General features: G+C 36.9%; 1 protein-coding gene across 4 annotated transcripts in view; it reads left to right on the top strand.

Annotated features, from left to right (window-relative positions):
- The window catches only part of LOC115232563 (transcription factor Sp9-like), a 214,870-nt gene that overhangs the window by 182,885 nt on the left and 6,985 nt on the right, over positions 1–25,000 (top strand). For all 4 annotated transcript variants that reach the window (XM_036498746.1, XM_029802516.2, XM_036498750.1 and 1 more), the window contains one exon: positions 24,016–25,000. This exon is cut by the window's right edge and continues 466 nt beyond it. In XM_036498746.1, coding sequence (XP_036354639.1) covers positions 24,016–25,000 — 985 coding nt within the window. The remainder of the gene's footprint in view (positions 1–24,015) is intronic.

The raw sequence follows: 25,000 nt of genomic DNA, 5'->3' as shown, positions 1-25,000 counted from the left end.
CGGACTCTACTGTGATTTTTAAACCCAAGAGGGCATTTCCTCTAGCTGGTTAACGAAATACAGCTGCATGTGGTAAAATTGCGATCAGGGGAGCGAACCCTTACCATCTCCAAGCGACCGGACCAGTAGACCAGTCCTGATTTCGGCCTATTTCTGTAAATCCTCAGTACTGGACACTTCGTCTGCCAGAGATGATAGCAACTCGCTTCCGCACGTAATATATACATATCAAGCGAACACACAGTCGCTGATTTTACAAGTCCTCTTGGGGTTAGAATTTCGCAGTAGAGTCCGCTCGAATGGACAGCCATGTTAAAGTAGCTTGGAATATTACTTGTCAGTACAGCTACTGCGCTGATCTCTTAGCAATATTTTAGAAGTAGCACTTTTGCTTATACATACATAAATAAATAAATACATACATACATACATACATGCATACAAAGAAACCTGGGTCATAACAAATATAAAATGAAACCCTAAAGCCTTTATTAGATACGCCATGGAAACTACCTCCGTGCGTTGCAGGGTAGGGTCACTCCTCCGAAAACATGGCTCCCTCACGGAAAACTCAATGAGGATAAGTGAAACACTGAATGAACAATTCGAAAGTGTTTCACCCCACCCTTTCAGCACATGGAAGTTACCAAACCTTTAGAATTATTTACAGCTACAGATGCAGAAACGGAGGCAGAAAATATTGACTATATCAGTATCAAAGAAGAGGTATAGACGATGTAAACACAAACTCAGCTGCTGGCACCGCTGGATTCTCAGCAATCCATCTCAAGTCTGCTTAACAACAATGTGGGCGTGATGTACCTTGACTTGGCAAAAGCCTTTGACAAAGGTGACCAGGATATGATATGTCACAAGCTGCGTAATCTTAGGATAGTTGGAAAACTTGGAGAATGGCTATATGACTTTCTAAAAGATAGAAGTCAGGTAGTAGAGACCAACGGAGCCACTTTCAAGGAAACACAAATAATGAGTGGTGTTCCACTGGGCACTGTCTTGAGGCTGCTGTTATTCATAGTAGCCTTCTCAGACATGCCCTCAGCTGCCCAAGCAGCCACCCTTGCTAGCTATACAGACGATAAAAAGTCTCTCAGAAGATACAGAACCCTGTAGACGTTGCGAATCTGCAATGGAATTTGGGCACAATATAGATGTGGAGTGAAGAAAATAACATGCAGTTTAATGCTGCAAAATTCCAAGCCCTACGCTACCAACACACGAAGCTCAATGAAAAGCAGACAGGATACACTGGCTCAGGAGGATTGTGAGTCCTGAATCAAAATCAGTGTTTGATCTCAGCATCGTTATGAGTAACAATGCATCTGTTGCCTGGATTACTGACCCTAATTGTGGACACTAAACAGTGTAAAATCAACGAGGGAACTCGAGGTGACCCAGCGAAGCTATACAACACAAAGCCTGAGAGACCTGCATGGCGTGCATGTGGGCGTTTTCAAAACAAAACTGGAGCTTCTGTAACAGTTCCTGATAAACCTACTTCAAGGCAAGAAATACAGATGAGGGTAGTGACATCAAACTCCCCCACCCACCAAATGCCACACATTAGAGGAGGTTTATTGATAATGTAGCAAAGCAAACGGCTGTGCCACAGCATGGCCGCAGCCCTTGGACAGCATCTGAAAACTAGAAAAACACATATACATATATATAATGGGAAGCTTTATGAAAATAGACAAAAGACGAAGGCAAGTTTACGGAAATAAACAAAAGATGAAGGCAGGTGGAATACAAACAAACAATTGTATTAGTATGGCGCTCAGGAAATATAAATGAAACAAGTCTTTCACGTTTCGAGCCTACGCTCATATATATATACGAGTTTGTATGATTGTGTAAAGAAAAATATATTAATCATTGAAATTCCAACTTAGTCTGATTTTCACGTTTTATTATTTGCAATTTTTACAATTTTACAATACTGAAATAAACTAGTATTTTCATGCGTTACGCAATCAGCAGGTTTATGTAGTGACAATCGTGTTCCACAATTGACAATTGTAGTGACATCCGATGAGCTCCAGCAGGCTGAAACTTACAAACTGTATTCTGACCAATCAGTATGTGGCTCAGTATGTGGTTTGGTGGGCCCGTCAAGGATTCTTTACTTTGACCGTACTTAAATAATAATTGTTTGGCTATATTTTGGATTGTTGTAAATTACATTCCTGTTTTCATTGAATTCTGTTGTTGCTCCAGAAATGGTTACATTTCAGTCGAGTATGTTCATTTGGTCAACTCTACAATCATCCTCCCATCACTTTTATTATTGCTGTTGCTATCGGTGGCAGTAGTACTTATTATTATTATTATTATTATTATTATTATTATTATTATTATTATTATTCAGTAGTTTTATTTTTATAGCGTGCTTTCACTTCACTACCGAGCGCAGCTCTGTGTGCCTTGGGTATGTGCTGTGATTTGTTGTGATGCTCTGATGGTTATTGTATGGAAAGTGTTCTGCGTAGGATGTGTGCAGTGCCTAGTAGTGCAATTTTCTGTATGTTATATGTGTTTGTAAGTCCTGGTGTTTTTGTTATGTATTTGTCTGAATATTTTTTTATCATGCCTTTTATTTTTTTTTTATTATTATTATTTTTTTTTTATTATTTTATTATTTATTATTATTATTATTATTATTATTATTATTATTATTATTATTATTATTATTATTATTATTGAGTGAGAGAGCAGTGCATGCCATCAAAGTGACACTGGGATAAAATATATTAAACCCAGTATACCCATCATGACTACCCGTCTGATAAGGGTACACCAGGCACATGCATCACAACCATATGTGCGCAATATGGTGATCTTATATCAAGATAAACAGCATATGACCTTGCAGGTGGGGCCCAGTGAGAAAGTTCTTCTGGTCGAGTAACCCATCTCGCTCAAAAGGTCCCTGAATAAGGGTTATTTAAGGATGTTGAATGAAACACTGATGTTTCCATAGGTGAATTATTCAAACCCCAAAGAATCCTTCTCAACACATGGCTATGATGCTCCCCCACTACTTCTGCTCGTGATAAGAGACGCACATATCGTCAGCCACTAAGGGATATGCTCAACTAGTTAAGGTCAAACAACTGACAAGCAAATCTGTGGTATTGAGGAGAATATTTGCTGTAGCCCTCCTTCTTCTTCTTCTTCTTCTTCTTCTTCTTCTTCTTCTACTACTACTACTACTACTACTACTACTACTACTACTACTACTACTACTATTATTATTATTGTTGTTGTTGTTGTTGTTGTTGTTATATTGAAGCTTATATTAACAGAGTTGTAAGAAGTTTTGCTAAATAATATCCATGCATTTCAATCTATCACGTCTGGTGCTTTAAATTCTAACCTTTATACTGGTATTAGTATTCAGTATCGAATACCAAATACGATAAGAAATTTATGTCTAATGTACTTAAAATAACAATCCAAACTACAAAGGATGCTTTTTTTTCATTGTCATTATATATATATATATATATATATATATATATATATATATATATACACACACACACACACATATATATATATATATACATATATATATATATATATATATATATATATATATATATTATATATATATATGAATTCATTATGCAAAATAATAATATACAAAAATTACCTTTAGCATTTCTAATATTGATATAATCATAACATTTCTCAGTCTAGAAATAAAAAATTTATGTCTTTAAATAATTCATGCTCGGAGTAAACAATAATACTTTTACTATTCCAAATGATAATAATAATCTTGAAATGCATAGCCCTAGAAAAAACAGGATAGGAAATATTATTTGGTTTACTGTTCCGTTTTCTTTAAATATGAAATGAAAATTACCATAAATAGTTATCATTTAAAATTCGTAAGGAAAATTTTATCGTATATCATAAATATCATCAAAACTATTAATAAGTCAAATATTGTCTATCAAATCAGATATCATGTTCTACCACACAAATCTGAACCTCCTTAAGTTAAATAAACATGCTATTAACTGTAGACCTAGTGAACATATCAGCAGGCTTGCATATTATAGTGATGATAGTAATAATGATATGAATAGTTATAATGATAATCCTTTCTACTATAGGCCTGAAATTTGGGGGAGGGCGTTTTGTCAATTGTATCGACTCCAGTGTTTCACTGGCGGAATTTGAACTCAAAACGAAGTGGCAGACGAAATATCGCTAAGCATTTCGCCCGATGTGTTAACGATTCTATCACCTGGCCGCCTCAATAATAATAATAATAATAATAATAATAATAATAATAATAATAATAATAAATATTCCAAGGGGACACGCTCTTTCCACTCCTTTTCTGATTGGCACTGCCGCTTTTATCTGACGGGTTAAACAGAAATGGATGTGGATACAACAGTTACGGCAAAACGCTTAACCATCTCTTGTATATGGATGATTTAAAACTAAATGCTACAAATGATAAACAGCTGGAAACATTGCGACAGACAGTAAATAGATTTACCAAAGAAATGAACATGAAATTTGGCTTAGAAAGGGGAAAAGAGGAAACCTAGTTAAGAGTAACAACATCACAGTAGATTAAAGCAAATGAAATAAGGGAATTAGACCAAAGTCAGACATACAAATATTTAGGAATCAATGAACTAGATACGATACAACACACAGATGAAAGAGAAGATAAAAAAGGAATACTATTATTGAGTTAGATTAATACTGAAAACAGAGCTAAATGCGAAGAACAAGATAATAGGTATCAACACTCTAGCCATTCCAGTTATAAATTACAGCTACAATATTCTTAACTGGACTCCAAATGAACTAATCAAAATAGACGGGAAAACAAGAAAAATAATGACAGGATGTGGGATACATCACCCAAAATCTGACATAGAAAGCTATATACACAAAGTATCGAAGGAGGTAGAGCCTTTATACAGCTAGAAAACTATTACAAAATAACAACCATAAGACTACAGGAGTGCCTACTTCAGAAGCAATGAAAACTAATACAAATAGCCACAAAACACGAACAAAACAAAAAAATATTTTCAGGCCTTAATGAAGCTGACAAACACAAAAAATAAAAAAAGGTATTCAGACAAATACATAACAAAACACCAGGACATACAAGTATATATAACACACAGAATATAGCATTATTAGGCACCGCACACATCCTTCGTAAAACACATTCAATACAGTGGAAATAAGAGCACCACAACAAACCACAGCATATATATACGACACAAAGACCTGCGCTCGGTAGTGCAGTGAATGCACGTGATAAAAAAAAAGGGCTACTGAATAATAATAAAAAAATAATAATACTCCAGGCACAAGGCCCAAAGTTTTGGGGGAGGGCGAAATTTGAACGCAGAACGTACGGATTGACGAAATACCTATTTCTTTACTTCCCACAAGGGACTAAACACAGAGGGGACAAACAAGGACAGACACACGGATTAAGTCGATTACATCGATCCCAGTGCGTAACTGGTACTTATTTAATCGACCCCGAAAGGATGAAAGGCAAAGTCGACCTCGGCAGAATTTGAACTCAGAACGTAGCGGCAGACGAAAAACCGCTAAGTATTTTGCCCGGCATGCTAACGTTTCTGCCAGCTCGCCGCCTTAATAATAATAACAATAATAATAATAATAATAATATAATAATAATAATAATAATAATAATAATAACAGTAGTAGTAGTAGTAGTAGTAGTAGTAGTAGTAGTAGTAGTAGTAGTAGTAGTAGTAGTAGTAGTAGTACCAGGCAGTGGCTTTCATGGCTTCTGATCTTAACTGATAAGAAGTGTTATCATGTACATTTTTTGACTTGATGTAAAAGACGGGCTACAGCAAATATTCTGCTCAGTACCACAGATTAGCTTGTCAGTTGCTTGATAATATTAATAATGATGATGATGATGATGATGATGATAATAACAACAACAACAAAACAACAACAACAACAACAACAATAATAATAATAATAATAATAATAATAATAATAATAATAATAATAATAATAATAATAATAATAATAATAATGATGATGATGACGAGTTAGTGACTGCGGATCACGCGCAGGAGTAGTGGAGGTGTATCGTAGCCATGTGTTGAGAGTAATTCTTTGGTGATTGAATAGTTCACCTCTGGTAAGGCAATATAATCAGAGTAAGAAACTGCAATCAGTCTCAAATGAGGCATATAAAAATAGATGAGCGCTTAACCTTTATAGTTATGATGATAAAGAGGACACACCACGCTATAAGGCAGCAACATTGTGTAAAACAAATACCAAACATAAAAGTTTGAAGATAATATTGAGACTGTGGCAAGAAAAACCATTGCATAGGCAATACGCCAATCCAGTAGGGCCAGCTGATGTAGATATGAGAAGAACCCATCAGTGGCTGCAGTGTGCTGATTTGAAAGCAGAAACAGGAGTTATCCTAGCGGTACAAGATCAGAGTCTTCTCACTTGGAATTACCCTGCTAATGTCACAACAATGAGGTAGACATAAAGTGTAGGCTTTGCAATGACAAATTGGAGAGTATTGACCACATTGTTACCAGTTGCTCAGTCCTTGCCCCTACAGAATATAAAATGATCGGGTTGGCCAATGCTTGCATTGGAATGTATGCCGTCACTATGTTATCCCGCACCCTAAGAACTGATATGCACACCTTCCAGAGCCATCTGAAGGAGAGAATATTACCATCATATAGGATTATGGGATACATGCAGTCAGGTAAATAAATGCTGACAGATTAGACATCAAAGACCTGAGACAAAAACATGCTTGAAAACATCTAAGCAAATGAACTGAAACATGCTTGAAAACATCTAAGCAAATGAACTGAAAAACTGTCGAAATATAAGGACGTGATAATTAAAAACCATAATCAAATCTGTTGTAGATATCCTGGGAATGATCAAGAAAGACAGTGACATTTTTTTTTACCAGAAAACTGTAAAACCGATATGTTGACATCAACCGCCCACATTCTCAGGAGGTTTCTCTCCATCTAATATATACAAGAATTAGGTCTCTGGTTCAGACCCGGTCGGAAAATGAAATAAAATGCAGATCAAAAGAAAATAATAATAATGATGATGATGATGACGAGTTAGATAAATATTGGCTTCAAAGCTGAATGCCAGAGACATAATTTCGGCAGTAAACTCGCTCGCAGTCGCATTCGTTTGGTATGACGTTGTAATTCTGGATTGGGCAGAGGAGAAACTAAAGGAGATGGATAGGAAGACAAGAAAGCTTTTAATGATGTAAGGAGGCTATCATCCGCGGGCATCCAATAGGTACTGTAACAAAAGATACCCAGTAGAATTGTAACAAAAGGTTTGTCTCCTTGGCCTCAGCCAGAATGATCAGGAAAGTATTAGATAGTTGAAAAGAACAGATAGCAGGAGCTCCAACAAAACCTGTGATAAAGAGAAATAATAATAATGGGAACTGCCCATATCCTACGTAAAATACTATCTATGTAATCTCAAATTTTAAAACAAACTCATAATTTTCTTATGTTTTCTTAAGCATTCTCTAGAACGATACTATGTGCAAAACCAAATATATGACACCCTATGCATAACACCAACATGAACTTCTAACTTGTTGATCTTGAGGTCTTTGGGTGAGACTTGGAACAAACTTGTACAAATACAAAACAAAAGTCAAACAAATAATAATAATAATAATAATAATAATAATAATAATAATAATAATAATAATAATAATAATACTTTCTGAAATTTCGGAGGAGAGAGCCAGTTGATTAGAAGGACCCTAGTACACAATTGGTACTTATTTCATGGACCCCGAAATGATGAAAGGCAAAGTTGACCTCGGCAGAATTTGAACGCATAACATAGCGATGGGCAAAATACCGCTAAGCATTTAACCTGGCGTGCAAACGATTCTACCAGCTAATCACCTACTACTACTACTACTACTACTACTACTACTACTACTACTACTACTACTTCTGCTGCTGCTATTACTAATAATAATTATGATAGTAGTAGTAGTAGTAGTAGTAGTAGTAGTAGTAGTAGTAGTAGTAGTAGTAGTAGTAGTAGTAATAATACTTATTATTATTGTTGTTATTGTTGTTGCTGATATTATTATCGGAAATCGGACATTGTTGTGGTGAATAAAAAAGAAAGAACATTTATGATAATCGACATAGCATGCCCCGGTGACAACAGTCGTGATAGAAATAGTAATTGGTGCACTTGAAAGTATCAGCACTCAACTATCAACATGGCTGAAAAAATCGGTGCAAGTGTGAAGGTAGAACACCTACAAAAATCAGCATTGCTTTGAGCTGCAAGAATTATTCGCAGAGTTCTTAAAGCATGACCAGTAAACAAGTGTCACTTTAGTCTGCTGGCTGTGGACAGCTGACACTTACCATCATACCCAGCATAAAGAATTCAGTTATTTGCCACAATGGCGAAAGTTGGGGGTGGGGGTAGCGGGGGTGTACAATACAAAGACAGACATAAAGTGTGGGGGTTTACATATGAAATTATAAAAGAAAAATACAAGATATACGCAGAAAAAGAGACATATCTATAGCATACAGAGGTTAAAAAAACAGTGGCGGAGAGGATGATAGAGATGTGGCACTCCTGATACAGGAAGGCCTCTAGGGATAATCGAGGAACCCCACTGTCCGAGATTTCCCTGAAACCCTTGGAGCAAGTGCCCGCTCCAATTCCTTCTCTACACTTAGAGAGGTAACGTCCACCCTTGCCATTTTCGCAACTTTCACTCATCTTTCAATAAACTCACTCGAGGAAAGCACTTGCCTCTCTACTCTCAATTTCCTTTTCGAGTGAAACTTGAAGAAGTCAATGAGGGCTCTACCAAAGCGGAATGTGTCTGTCCTCATGGCTTTCAGCCTTGTCCACCAAACAACCTCCTTCGCTACAGCCACCAGGCAAAGGAAAACTGCCTTGCCTGCTCGATTGAAGGAGCGCGGCAGTGCAATCATCGCTACAGACTCGACCGGCAGACGTATCCGTCCCACACATAACAGCAGCTGTTCGACATACCCCACATTACCCGGACACTGAACGAGTGCGTGCAAAATGGCTTCGTCACTCTGCGTGCACCCCAGAAAAGTCCGTCTGACAGCACATCAGAGCCTGTAGATTTTATCTCAAACTGGTAGAGCCCCACTCCCACGCCCTGGTAACACTGCTACACCAATGCCAACTGGAAATTATCTATGATAGGTCCCGACCGGAAAGTCCTCCGGAACCGTCTAGCCAGTATGTTTTCGTTGCTCAGAATCTCCCCGAGAACGTCGTCGCACTTTCCCGTTACTAATTCTCTATAAATTTCTGAAGCCGAACATCAACCGAGCCTATTGCCCGACTTATAGAACGCTGTGAGCATCTGACAACATTCTAGGTGCTAGGCGTCCAGTCTCGGTCTTTTCTTCACCCAGACTGCAACACCGGGAAGGAGACGAGCTATGGAAAGACGAGCCTCACAAACGGAGCCCACACACGCTCGAAATCTTTGCAGGAGGTGTAACCTAAAAGCGTGTCTGCGCATTAGGAGCCACGGAATGCTTAATCCGTTACTCAGAGGATGCTGGCAACAGACTAACCACCTAACCATTTGAACGCGTCCTTTCCGCAAGAATTTAAATAAGAGACGCTCCCACCTGGTCAAGCAATAACCGGGACAAGGCACAACGATATCAGACGATAAATGATAACGGAGGCGATGTAAGCATTCGCCAACTCTACCGGACCTTACAGGGCCAGCTTCATCTCAGTCCATTTTGGGGTAAGACTGGCCACCTTGTCCCAGTTCTCATCGACCCTTAGCAGTTTAATTGGTCTGATGGTATCGTGATGCCTCTCCAGGAGGACAACCGCAAAACCACCGATTTGTCGGCGTTGATTTTAGCCCCTGCAATCAACTCATATTCCTTTATGATGATGCCAACCGTCTCCAATTCGGAGATGTCCAATATCATATCGGTGACGTCGTCCGCTTATGCTGACACTGCCCTTCCTTGGCTCGAGTGCCAATACATACAGGTGACAGTGTACAGCCCTGACGGATCGAGCATGCGATGCCAAACGGATCCGATTGGTGGTCACTTACTTTAACCACTGCACAGGTGCCGCTGTGCATTGCAGCGATTCTACCTCTGAAAATACGTCCGAAACCACCTGCTTTCAGGACGGCTTCCAAGTAGCGATGGTCAACCTTATCGAATGCTTTTGCATGATTCAAATTAATCAGAGCACCCTCGAAGCCGGCTTTGGTCCCAGCCCTTTCTTTGGTGTATCGCATAAGGTGAAGGTAGTCGCGGATAGACCTACTCAGGAATGCGCACATTTGCACTTCTCCGACCTGGCAATCTACGACAAACGCCAGCCTTTTCGCTAATAAAGACTTCTTAAGGCAACTGGAAATCCCATGCAAGATTGATGTCTTGCAACAAGCAGCGTTATTAGGCTCAGCGCACATCTTAAGAAAAGTATTATCTATCTGAGGTCCTTGTTGTGACTTGACGGATGACTAAAGACTCCGGTGCTTATTTTACCTACACTGTGTTACAAAGGAATAATAATAATAATCTGATATAGGTACAAGGACTGAAATTTGGGGGAGGAAACACGTCGATTGCAGAATTCAACTGGTACTTAATTTATCAACCACGAAGGGATAAAAGACAAAGTCTACGTCGTCGGTATTTGAACTCAGAACGCGAAGACAGACGAAATGCCGCTAAGCATACCGCCTTGCGTGCTAACGATTCTGCCAGCTTGCCGCCAATAATAAAAATAGTATCAATGGAAAAATTTAACGTAACGTTAAACAGCAGTTTCAATTTCAAAATAATGAAAGCAAAAAGAGGAAAATAATAACTAAATTATCTGACGCCATAACCTCTCCTTGACTAATCCTGATAATCTTCTATGCAATTTTAAAGTGAAAGAAAATTTCCCTTTAGCCAGCTATCGCCGATAACCAACGTAGTAACATAGGCTATAACTATATTGTTAAATCGCATATTTTCAATGGTACTACTAGCATTGTCACTAATTTTTAATGGTGCTCTTAAAATTCTCAAATTCGTTGACTAATATATGTTCAATTTGAAGGCTAAAATCCTTCCGTATGGCTAGGAATGGTCAATTATAAAATCTGCAAAATCGTAGAAGGAAATATTACAGTTTATGAACATGTGAAATTTTGGAGATAGCGAAAGCTCAACCAAATCATTTCTTAAACAAATATATGAAATGATAATAGATTGTCATCTAAATTTTTTTTAAATCATGTTAAACAAAGAGATAAAAATATAAAAGAAAGTTAAGTTGCATTCCATGAAATATCACGATTGAATAAGTACCAGTTATGCACTGGGGTGGATATAATCGACTTAATCCGTTTATGTGTCCTTGTTTGTCCCCTCCCCTCTGTGTGTAGCCCCTTGTGGGCAGTAAACAAATAGGTATTTCGTCTGTCTTTACGTTGTAAGTTCAAATTCCGCTGAGGTCGACTTTACCTTTCATTCTTAGGGGGGTGGTCGATAAATTAAGTACCAGTTGCATACTGAGGTCGATCTAATTGACTGGTCCCCTCCCCCAAAATTTCGGGCCTTGTGCCTAGAGTAGAAAAGATTATTTGTTTACAAAATAAATATAAGATAAAAAAAAATTGTCAACTTTTATTATATTCATTATATATATTGTTTCTGGTATAAATTCATATTACTAAGAAATATTACCGGTCCCCGGTACGCCACATCAGATAGTTTGACGAGCATTGCTCTGCATGACACCTTGGTTATGCATTCTCTACTATATTCTCGAGTCGACCAAACCGTGTGAGTGGATTTGGTTGACGGAAAATGAAAGCCCGTCATTATATATATATATATATATATATATATTCTTGTTTTTCCTATATTCATCTCAGTCATTTGACTGCAGCCATGCTGGAGCACCGTCTTTAGTCGAACAAATGGACCCCAGGACTTATTCTTTGGAAGACTAGTACTTATTCTTTCGGTTTCTTTTACCGAACCACTAAGTTACATGGACGTAAATACACCATCATCGGTTATCAAGCGATGGTGGGGGACAAACACAGACACACACACACACATATATATATATTCCACGAGCTTCTTTCAGTTTCCGTTTACCAAATCCACTCACAAGGCTTTGGTCAGCCCGAGGCTATAGTAGAAGATACATTTGCCCAAGGTGCCACGCACTGGGACAGTGGGACTGAACCCGGAACCATGTGACTGTCAAGCAAGCTACTTACCACACAGCTACTCCTATATATACATATAGAAAAACAATGTCACACAAATATAAATACAATAAAAATAATAACAGAACATAACAGGTGTCTTTCGACTAAAGAGTTCAGCTTTATAGCGTATCGTCAGTTCCCAAAAACCTGTTGGCTCATAAATCTAAACCCTTTATGGATGGAAAACCTAAGTTAGTCCCATAAACCGGCCTTCCCCATTTTAATATATATATAAATATATATATGTATGTATGTATGTTTATGCAAATTTATATAGCCATGCATGTAAGCATGAATGTTTGTAAACGTATGAGTTTGCATACACACACATGCAGACATAGATGTGTGCTATGTGTATTTATTTATGTATGCGTGTACGTGCGATGCCTGGGCGGTGAAATCTCTTACAAGACACACGAAACGAATCGGGGAAATTGGAATCCACCCTCAGATATAAAAGAAAATATTCAACCATAGCCAACAACTGGTCCACTAAATAGCCCATGCATAGCTTAAAAATCCCTCCCCTTTGTCAGCTCCCAACAGAATACAGTAACCCCTCCTTCATGGTTTGCATGGAGTAACAGTTCAATTAAAAAAAAAGACCTACTGACACATTATCATGTAATTAGATATGATAATGACCGGTGTAATCAAGCCAGCATATGCTAAATGTGATTAATTAGTAAACATATTTAGCACAATGAATTTGTCAATGCTTTATTGCTGACTTGAGAAAGGGCTGGGCGCATAATTAGATAGTCGAAGCACTCCCTATTAGAGCGGAAATATTTAGACTCTACAGTGAAATTAGGTTACATTTAATATTTTAGTATATTCAATGGCGGAAAGCTGACAGAATCGTTAGCATGCCGGGCGAAATGCTTAGCGGCATTTCATCCGTTTTTATGTTCTGAGTTCAAATTTCACCGAGGTCGAGTTTACCTTTCATCCTTTCGGGGGTGGATAAAAAGAGCACCAGATGAACACTTAGGTCGCCGTAGTCAACTTACCTCTCCTCCGTACTTGCTGGCCTTGTGCTCCAATTCGAAACCAGTATTATAAGATATTCAATTGTACCAAGACAGTACGTGTTATTTGGCTGAGTTTTAGAACAGTTTGAATTATTGTCTTCATTTATTTTTATCTATAGTTGCATGAAGCATTGATAAATGTACATGTTAATTACTTTTTTAAGTCAAAGCAATGTAAGTTATAAAGATTAATATCATATGTCGTTGGCTTATATTTTAATTTGGTTATCATCAAACTATGTTATCAATTTTTATAACTAACATTATGTTGACTTTAAAAAAATAATAACAGACATTATTTATTTTTATATTTTATAAAAATTGGACGATAAAATATACTGTTTCTTATTGATCAACCCTAGGCTAGCAGCATACCTGATCCAGCTGTCTTCTGGCCGAATACGTTAAAGCCAGCATTAACTCGATCTTCTCTTTATAGACTCTGGGCATCAGTCAATATTTTCTCCATTTTTAAAAATGTTAGATTATGATTTGAGAATTTAACTGCTCTTTCGACAAAGAAGTGACAAATCGACATAGGAATCTCAATGTGACCTCTCGAAACGCTAGAGGTAGCAGTCAAATTGCCATCAAATTATATTGTATTATCTTAGAAAAAGAACAAATTTGTCTCTCAAATGCTCTGATCTTTGGATCTTATATATGTATATATACTGTGCTGGAAACACGACTGCTTTAGTTTTATATTAGTCTGTGTAAGTGTGTGTGCGCGCGCGGTTAAAAGATATGATAAACAGAAGTCTATATCATTGGTTCCTTACCACACCACTATAGATATATATAAATATATATATATATATATATATATATATATTATATATATATATATATATATATATATATATATATATATATATATATACAGAGAGAGAGAGAGAGAGAGAGAGAGAGAGAAAAAATTTCATACTTTGATATGAGATCCTTGCAGCTTGTTTGGAACTTGGAACAGTAGCACTCGTACATTCTTTACATTATTTACATTCGACGATATTTGTCCTCATCTTTGTTGTTAACACAGCCTTTCAGCTGATATACCCTCCAACCTTCATCAGGTGTCTTGGGGATATTTCCAATCTGGGTTCTCATTCCTAAGGTATTTTTCGATATTATTATTATTATTATTATTATTATTATTATTATTATTATTATTATTATTCAAGTCAAATAATAATAACATCGAAAGATACCTAAGGAATTTTTGTGCTAACAACAGACAAGATGAGGACAAATATCCGTCAAATGTTATAATGTAAATAATGTACATAATTTCTATCTCTTAAATATAGAACTGTATTACTCGTACATTCATCAACATCTCTTCTATACCTTTATAAACACCTTGCCGTGTATTGCTTTATTGTAAGAGTGCAATGCCTGCTTAGCATTACAAAATCCACAGTATCCTATCGATATATATTCTATATGCAAAGCAAGTCATATACCAGAGACGTGAACGGGTTCTGTTAAGTAACTAAAAAAGCGGAAATTCAAGTATATTTACTTTAGAAGTATAAAGACGCACCATGTTTTCAGACATTTTAAATATGCTCTAATATATTTTTGGCATCTGTCGGTTAAATAACGGACTGAAGATTTTATACTGTAGACACCCTATTTCGCTCCACATTTCAGACTCTGTAATTATTCTCGTAATCAATTTTGGTCCTCTAGACAGATAACTTAACCTAGCCACCGGCAAGATTTCAATCTCGAGACAGAATTTCAACACAACGCACAAAGAATTGGATATGATACTGCAAGACGCTCTAAAATATTTCGCCAGTACACCAACATCTCTTACAGAAATTTTGCAACTTTATTCCGGCTTTTAAAATTAAATATGCTTTTATCCTTTACTTGTTTCAGTCATTTGACTGCGGCCATGCTGGGGTACCGCCTTGATATTAGTCGAACAAATCGACCCTAGGACTTATTTTTAAATCCTCTTACAACACAGCCACGACTGCGCCTATTATGCAGATTTTATATATTTAACAAATATATTGAATATATTTATACTACCAAACATACACTGGACTAAATTTGCTAATGACAGGTCTCTTGCATAAAGATTCTCATTTTGTTAGTTTAAACGTGTGGTTCTCAACCACGGTCCATATGATCCATGGGGTTCCACGCAAGGAAAATAGTAAATAGGATACCCAACAGAAATTGTAAGGGTTCCACGAGAAATGTTTAGAGTGTTTGGATGTCAATCTGAAGATAGTGCAGGGGATTCGGAAAGAGTTGGATGAGTCTAATGGTGACTACGAAGGTATGGCAGCTCGGAAAACTCACTCTGATCGTTCTGATAAGAAAAGAACTGCGACGGTGGGAGGACACAGAGATACACAAATACATACATACATATATATATGTGTGTGTGTGTGTGTGTGTGTGTGTGTGTAGCAAATGAAAGACAGAAGACGGAATTTACGAGAATTTCGTTTTATCATCCATTATAGATCTATATATGTATCGTATAACTTTGTTTAAGAAGAGACAAAATTCAGATAATCATCCTATTGTGATGATTTACATTAACATAATAAATACATATAACACAATAAATACACCAAGACAAGGAACATATCAATATATTATTTAGAATAGAAATAAGAAATACATAGGTAAAAATATATGTGAAAGGGATATATAAATAAAGAGTGATATATCGATTAAAAATCATATTAAATTTAAGATTAGAAAGCGTTGACTTAGGGATTAAAACTTGTAAGATGTACCGGTGGTAGTGAGAAATCTTAATGAGTAGAGAAGTTACAAAGAAATGTTTATAGAGGGTTATAACGTCATATATGAAGTAATTCGACGATTGTTTCTGGGGTCCATTAGTCAACACGGTATGAATCCTTCAGTTTCACACTGATAATGTCCCCTTCATCAGGAATAAGTAAATGGATAATTAAGTTTGTAGAAATGTAAGAGAAAAGAAAATTTTAGGTTACATTAGGTTAGTCATCGGATATATTCTGTCAGATACTAACCGCTTTTACGATGATTCACGCTTATATACGAAAGGAAATTTCTAGTGTAGGATGATGGGAGAATTTCTTTTTTAAATGATGATGATGGTGGTGATGATGATGATGATGATGAAGAAGGAGAGAGAAGAAAAGGAGAGAAAGAAACGAACAGTAGCGGCAAGGAGGCATAATTGTCAGTAAGATATCGGAATCAGGAAATAAGAGGATAAAAGAGAAAAAGTACAGAGCAACAATATTATGTAAAATGCCAGTTTGATGGCGATTCTACATGAAATAATTTTATTCCATTTGTTTCAATGTAGGTGTCTTTTGTTTTTGTATATATTTATCAGTCTCTCTCTCTCTCTCTCCCCTTCGTCTCTCTCTCTCTCTCTCTCTCTATCTATCTATCTATCTAACTATCTATCTATCTGTCTGTCTGTCTATCTATCCATATACATAAATATATGTATATGGATAGATAGACAGACAGACAGATAGATAGATAGTTAGATAGATAGATAGATAGAGAGAGAGAGACGAAGGGGAAGAGAGAGAGAGAGACGAAGGGGAAGAGAGAGAGAGAGACTGATAAATATATATGTACATATATATACATATATACATATATGTACATATATATATATATTAATATATATATGTACATACATATATATTAATATATATATACATATATGTACATACACACACACACACTCATATATATATATCATTTTATCTCTCCATATCGTTCTTTCTCTCTCTCTTTTTTTTCTCTCTCCCTCTGTTTCTCTCTCTCTCTGTTTCTCTCTCTCTCTCCCTCACTCACATATACACATACACAGACACTCACGCGCACACACACGTATATAATCTTGTGTGTTGTCTACTACTTAAATATGATCTCTGTTGTACATGCAAGAAATCCTCGACGTCGTCATCATCATCATGATCATCATCATGATCATCATCATCATCATTATCCTCATCACCATCAGCCTCATCATCATCATGATAGTCATCATCATTATCATCATCATCATCATCATTCTGATCATCATCATCATCATCTTCATGCTATTTGTCTGTCTTGCCATTTTTATTCGCTATCATCATTATTTCTTGAGTTAGCCAATTAAGGCGTGTTATTGGAATCATTAATTGCAGTGATGCAATTATTGCAAAATACCAGCAAGCTAATTCTTTAGCAGAAAATTAGAAAGAAAAATATAACGCAATAGGAAAATTGTCCTCGTTTATATGTTATTATCATCATCATCATCATCATCATCATCATCTTCATCTTCATCATCATCATCATCATCATCATCATCATCATCATCATCATCATCATCATCATCATCATCATCATCAGTATCATCATCATCATTATGTCGTTATTTTAATATCTATTTCCGTTTTTCTTTTTTCTTCTTCCTGTTATTCTGTAATTCTTCCTTTAGTCTTTATATATTCCTAAAACACTTGGAGGTTTACGTCTCTTCTGCTTGCTATACGAACTCACTTTGCTATTGTATTGTTCTGACGAAAAGGTCCGTTTTTTTATTTTTAAACGAAAATAAGACACAAATTTTAAACAGAACGCGATTCACTCAATCAACCGTTTCGTTCCAGTATCTTCTGCCATTTTCTAGGCAGATCCAGTATCTTCAGCTCAAAAAAGTTTGTCTTTACTCGCGAAAAGTCTCCCTCGTCAAATTTTACTTTCTCTTCAGATTTGAAGGTCTATCCGCTCAATGAATTTTGAAATGATCGAAGCAGTTGCAAATCTAAAGGCGAATATGGAGGGAGCGATAAAACTTCTCAGTCAAGCCCCAATAATTTCTGCCTCGTCTCCAGAGAAACGTGCGGTCTGACATTGTCGTAATGAAGTACGAGGCTTTTACGATTAAAAAGTGCTGGACGCTTCTGGTCGATCATCGTGTCTAACTTGCTCAGCTTGTCACAGTAAACATCCTAACTGCTGGTTCCCTCCGTGAGAAGAAGCAGTAAAAGACGACAGCCTTCGAATCCCACCAAAATGAAAGTATAACCGAACTTATGTGAACCCCTGCTTTGGAGATTGTTTGTGGTGGTTCGCCGTGCTTCCTCCATTATCGTTTGTGCTTCACATTGTTATAGACGGTCTGTTTCGTCCCCTCTCGACATTCTCTTCAAAAAGATTATTGTTTTCTTCATGTTTCTACGACGAATGTCTGATGGAAATCCCTAGTATGAGGTTAACGTCATTAAATAGCGACAGCTGACATAACAAAGTCAATGCAGATGGTTTTCAACATTCGATTTTGATAGCTGGGAAATATCTGCAATCATTCTGATGGTAAAACGGGGATTGGTGTCGCAGTTAGCCTCAGTTGGCCGGTCAAAGCGAGATACATCTTGAACCAAAATATTTCCCACACACACACACACAAACCATCCCGTCATGAGATTTGTTCTCTTTATAAATTACATTTAACAAAATCTTAACCGTTTACTTTACAGCTAATTAATATTCATATTCTCCAGGTTTTTCTTAGATAGATCTTAGTAACATTCTTAAGTGGTAGTGGTGTGGCCACTGCCAATCCTCATAGTAACTACTATCTTCATGAATATAGACAAAGCATTCCAGCAGTGACAATTCCGACCTATTTTTTCAGACATATTGTTTATCGGTCTTATTTAAATTGTCCTTCCAGTTTTTCCAAATGGTTAAAACATTATTATACACTATGAAAGGAAGGACAATATATGTATTTCTTATATACATAATAATCCTTTCTAATATAGGCATAAGGCCTGAAAGTTTGTGGAAGGGGGACAAGTCGATTACATCGACCCCAGTGCACGATCGGTACTTATTCTATTGACCGCGAAAGAATGAAAGACAAAGTCAGAGCGTACGGATAGACGAAATACCTATTTCTTTACTACTCACAAGGGGCTAAACACAGAGAGGACAAACAAGGACAGACAAACGGATTAAGTCGATTATATCAACCCCAGTGCGTAACTGGTACTTAATTTATCGACCCCGAAAGGATGAAAGGTAAAGTCGACCTCGGCGGAATTTGAACACGATAATGCTGTACACGATAATGACAAAAACAGAAGCATGTTGTTTAAAATTGATTGTGATAATTTGAATAGCCGGATAGAGAGATTGTGAATTGTACGTTTAGTGTTGTTAATGTTGTTTTCTTTGAGTTGCAGTTGCTTGGCAAATTTTATAGAATTAAAAAATATTCTTTGTGAAAGAATTATTTCAGCCATGCTCTTCGATTCTGATTTCAAATGTATCTAAACTGCCTGTACCTTTCTTTCGTATCTCCGAGAACACTCTTTATATAGAATGAATAATATCATGTACCAGCACGTCCTCTGCTTTCATTTTGAATATTGTGGTTCTTGGGACATACGATTGAGGCTTAAAGCTTCACCTGTTATTCAATTTGCTTTAGATACATATTCCATTAGAGCCTAACGACTGCATTCAACAACAGCACACTTTCATCAACCCTATTCAACATCCTTATACTTTATCAGAGCCCAAACCATTTTCGTCTCGAGACAAATTTTCTGTTTTCATATCTTAGCTGAACTATAATGATACCTTCCGCTAAATTTTCAAATAACTTAGATGTTTTATATTTCTAAAGTTAAGACTACACTGATTCAAAACCATTGAGAGCCACTTCCCTCAGGAGCCTTCAAGAGTTTATAAATATAAAGTACTTCTCATCTACTTACTGAAAATAATCGAGCTTTCTATACATCTCAATACCAAATACGCTACCAAATGGGTAACTTTATGCCGACGTTACGATCTACTACTACTACTACTACTACTACTACTACTAATACTAATACTACTGATACCACCACCACCAATACTACTAGTACTACTACTACTGCTACAGCTACTGCTGCTGCTGCTATTACAACCACTACTAATCTATAACTCATGCAACTTTACAAAAGTGAATATTCCTTATAGACAAATGCACACACTCAAACTACACGCACATACACACACACATACACACATACACATACACACACAGATACACACGCACGCACACATACACATACACACACACACGCACACATACACATGCATACATTATGCAAAATCGGACTCGTACAAGCGTGCAACCACACATCATGGAAACACAAACATAACTTTGTGCGTGTAATATACATACACACGCACTCACATACATACATACACACACTCGCTCGCGTATATACGGATGTAGCTTTATATTCATTCTCTTCTTTTTGTAATAATAATTTAGTTTTATTTTATTTTCTCTCTTTCTTTCTCATGTTTAAAACTGTACCGAATTCCAAACGATATACTTTACAATTCCAAATTGGGCTTAATTACGAAGTTGATAATTTCTATCTGAATTATCGCGGGAACCTGAAAAAGAAATAAAAATATTATATATTCATTAAGCTGTGGAAACGCATTGATTGTTAGCTTTATATTTTCCACATCAAATTTCCATTAATAAATAGGAAAGAGAGAGGGAGAGAGACAGACGGACAGAGAAAGATAAAGAGAGAGAGAGAGAGAGAGAGAGAGAGAGAGAGTGTGTGTGCGTGTGTGTGTGTGTGTGTGTGTGTGAAGAAAAAGTGAACTGAGATAATTACGTTTTAAAAATTATATATCCGTTAGTGATTTTGGTGGTTTATAAAATACAGGTGCAACGTAGGTGTAGAAGCTGTGTGTGTATGTGTGTGTGTGTGTTCATGTCTGTGTTTCAAATGAAGAAATGCATGCAGAAGTACACAGATATTAGTCTAAACACACATATAGGAACATACATATATATATAAATACACACATGTGCGAATTACACATATACTCACACACAAAGTCTTATAGATTTTTACAACAAAGTATTACAACAAATCTTTATACACACACGCACACACACACATATATGTATACTTATATGTACATATATACACACACGAATGTACATGCATATAGATAGATAGATAGATATACATGCATACATACATACATACATACGTATGTATGTACGTATTTTCATAAACACCCACTCACACACCCATGCATATATATTGTATAATTGAATATTTATGTTGGAATTATATATAAATGTGTGTGCGTGCTTGTGAATGTTTGTTTATGCGTTATATATATATATGTGTATATATATATATATATGTGTGTGTGTGTGTATTTTAGTGTGTATGCATTCAAAATAGAGAGCGAGGAATGGAGAGGAGGATGGTATGTGTCTTGACTGAATGAACACAAATTCCCTACCAAACAGTACTATCACCACCACCACTACCACCATCGAGACCGACACCATCACCACCACCACCGCTACCCCCACCACCACTCGTACTGCCACACCCCATCTAAACAAGGCCAGGCAAATGAAGACGAGAGCTAATTAAAGCGGCAAAACGTTCTGCTAATGAAAAGCAAAATAGGAAGCGGTGAGAGGTAGGTTGAGGGAGAGTGCAGAGTCGTAAATAACGAACGAACAAAAGTAAAATAAAGAAAACAGAAAACAACACCAAAAACAATAAAACAGGCAAAGAAATAAACAAATAAATGTATAATATGAAGCAAAACAAAAACAAAAAAAAGCACGATAATGAAATCAAATAATAGAAGATAAAGACAGTAAAAAATTATAGCAAGAAACATCATCGTGTATTCATAGTTTGATATTGTAATGATAATGATGATAATGATGTTGATGATGAAAATTGTAATAAGAATCAGGAGAACAGCAACAACAACAATAACTATAATATGACGATAATGCCAACAACAACAACAACAATAATAACAGCAAGTTACCGATTATAGCAAACAGAACAACAACGTCGACTTAGGATAGAACCGACGAGAGAAACGGTAACGATAACATAAAGAACTGCAACACCTTGATGAGAATAACAACGGAAGTTAACAATAGCAACAACAATAGCAACAACAATAGCAACAACAATAACAACAACAATAACAACAACAAGTACAGGACAGTAACGCCAACAATAAAACGGCAACAATGACAACAGAAATAACGACAGTTGCAACAACACTATACGACAATAACAACAACTGGAAGATGATAACTTAGAAGAACAACTGCAACTACAACAACAACAACAATAACGAAGGCAACAACAAAAAACGTCAACACAGTCAAACATCAACAACAACGGTAATGATTGTAACTGAGATTATTTCGCTAATGACGAATACGGTCGTTAGAATGAATTCTACTAAACAGTTTCAAGCGAGGAAAGAAAACAATACAAAAAAAAATATTAGTGAGAATAACATTACTAATGTCAATAAGGACTAAAGACTAAAACTACTTCAGATTCGTTAATTCTGGAATTAACATACCAAAACAACAAGAAATGCATCTATTGTTTTTTTTTGTTTTGTTTTTTCAAAATTCAAAGCAAAATTTGAAGAAAATAAATAAAGGCGTTGGAGTGGCCGTGTGGTAAGTAACTTGCTTACCAACCACATGGTTCTGGGTTCAATCCCACTGCGTGGCACCTTGGGCAAGTGTCTTCTACTATAGCCTCGGGCCGACCAAAGCCTTGCGTGTGGATTTGGTAGACGGAAACTGAAAAAGCCCGTCGTATATATATATATTTATATGTGTTTGTGTGTGTGTGTGTGTTTACCTTTGTGTGTCTGTATTTGTCCCCCCAACATCGCTTGACAACCGATGCTGGTGTGTTTACGCCCCCGTCACTTAGCGGTTCGGCAAAACAGCCTGATAGAATAAGTCCTGGCGTCGATTTGCTCGATTAAAGGCGGTGCTCCAGCATGGCCACAGTCAAATGACTGAAACAAGTAAAAGAGTAAATAAAATCTAACAATAATAATTGTTTCTAACATAAGCAGAAAGCCTGAAATTTAAGGAGAGGTGTATCAATTATATCGACTCGAATTTCTTACTGGTAATATATTTTACTTTAGATTTCAACTCAAATCTTGTCTAGTTCACTTTCTGTCTCTCATCCCTCTGGTGTTGACAAAATAAAGTATCACACTCGGGTTGATGGAATCGACGTAGGGCCTCTCGTTAAATTGCCGAAATTAGAAACCGTAGTTCTTACATCATAGTCTTATTATCACTTTATGTAGCTAGAATGTACTAGATTTTACTTTAGGTTCCGTAGCCTATGTCACTACAATGGTGCTGGTGAAATGGCAGAAAACAATGACCACTCAGTTCCTCGTGCAATACTCTAATCAATGGGAAATACACTCCTCCTGCATGAAGAATGTTTTAGAGACACACATACGCGCATTTATTACAAACACTATCACATCTTTGTAGTGCCAACAATCGATGTACGAGTGTGTGCGTGTATTTGTGAGATTTTGCTCGTGTGTTCGCGTTCTTATGTATGAATTTTGCATGTGATTTTTTGTGTTACTGTGTGATTGAATATGAGTATGAGTGTGCGTGTGTGTGTGTGTGTGTGTGTGTTGAGGGTGGGGAAGTGTGTCTCTGAATATATTTAATGTATTTAAAGCAGTTTTTTTCCTAATTGAGCAAGAATTCATTCTTTTCTTTTCTTGTCGTTTCAGGACCGGCATCCGTTCACGAACATCTCCTTGGATGTATTACCACCATCCTGTAGCAAACTTAGCACGGTAAATGGTCCGGGAATTATGGAAGAAACTGTTGGAAAAGGATTTCAACCATGGAAGCGAGAAAACTGTTCTGTTGACAGCACGGCTACCTCTCCATATGTGTCACCATTAGTGACACCTCTCAGTAATACAAGTACAGACTTGATCTATTCCAGAAATAATGCTTTGGCACCTTGTTCAGGTACATACACCAGTGACATATGCTGTCCAACCACGGCAACATTTAGTCATGCAGAAGGCGACTACTCATCCGCTTGGATGCACAAATTAAATGATGATAATGCACTGGGTGCCTCCAGCTTCCAAAGTATATATCATCGTGTGTCCCAGATCCGTAGTCATCAACCTGACTCTCTGACGCTACATTTACCTGGCAGCCGAAGCCACAATCTGGGACATGAAAACACATCAGTGGTAAATTCCACCTCAGCTTGGTGGGACCTGCAAAAATCTCCCTCGAAATGGTTATCAGAAGACGCTAACAAAGCGGGCCGTATCTGCGGACAAATTGCCACCGGCTATCCAACTAGCAATTTGATGACTCTCGGAACAAAGTCAAACTATCTTACTCCTGCTCAAAGTATTCTTCCAGACACGTACAAATCAATAGTCTCCTCTCGTTACGAGATTGGTTCTACAAATGTGACGTCATACCTGAGCCCGTCTCGTATATCTGGTATCAGTAACAACCGTTCCCAGAAAAGATATTCGGGTCGTGGTAGTTGCGATTGCCCAAACTGTCAAGAAGCCGATCGTCTAGGACCAGCCGGCGAGCACCTACGCAAAAATAACGTGCATAGTTGTCATGTTCCTGGATGCGGCAAGGTATACAACAAGACGTCCCACCTGAAGGCCCATCTCCGCTGGCATACGGGTGAGCGTCCATTCATTTGTAACTGGTTGTTCTGTGGCAAAAGGT

This window comes from Octopus sinensis, linkage group LG2 (genome assembly GCF_006345805.1).
Source record: "Octopus sinensis linkage group LG2, ASM634580v1, whole genome shotgun sequence".
Lineage (NCBI taxonomy): Eukaryota > Metazoa > Mollusca > Cephalopoda > Octopoda > Octopodidae > Octopus > Octopus sinensis.
Note: the sequence above shows the minus strand (reverse complement) of the source record. Positions and strands in the feature narration are given on the sequence as shown.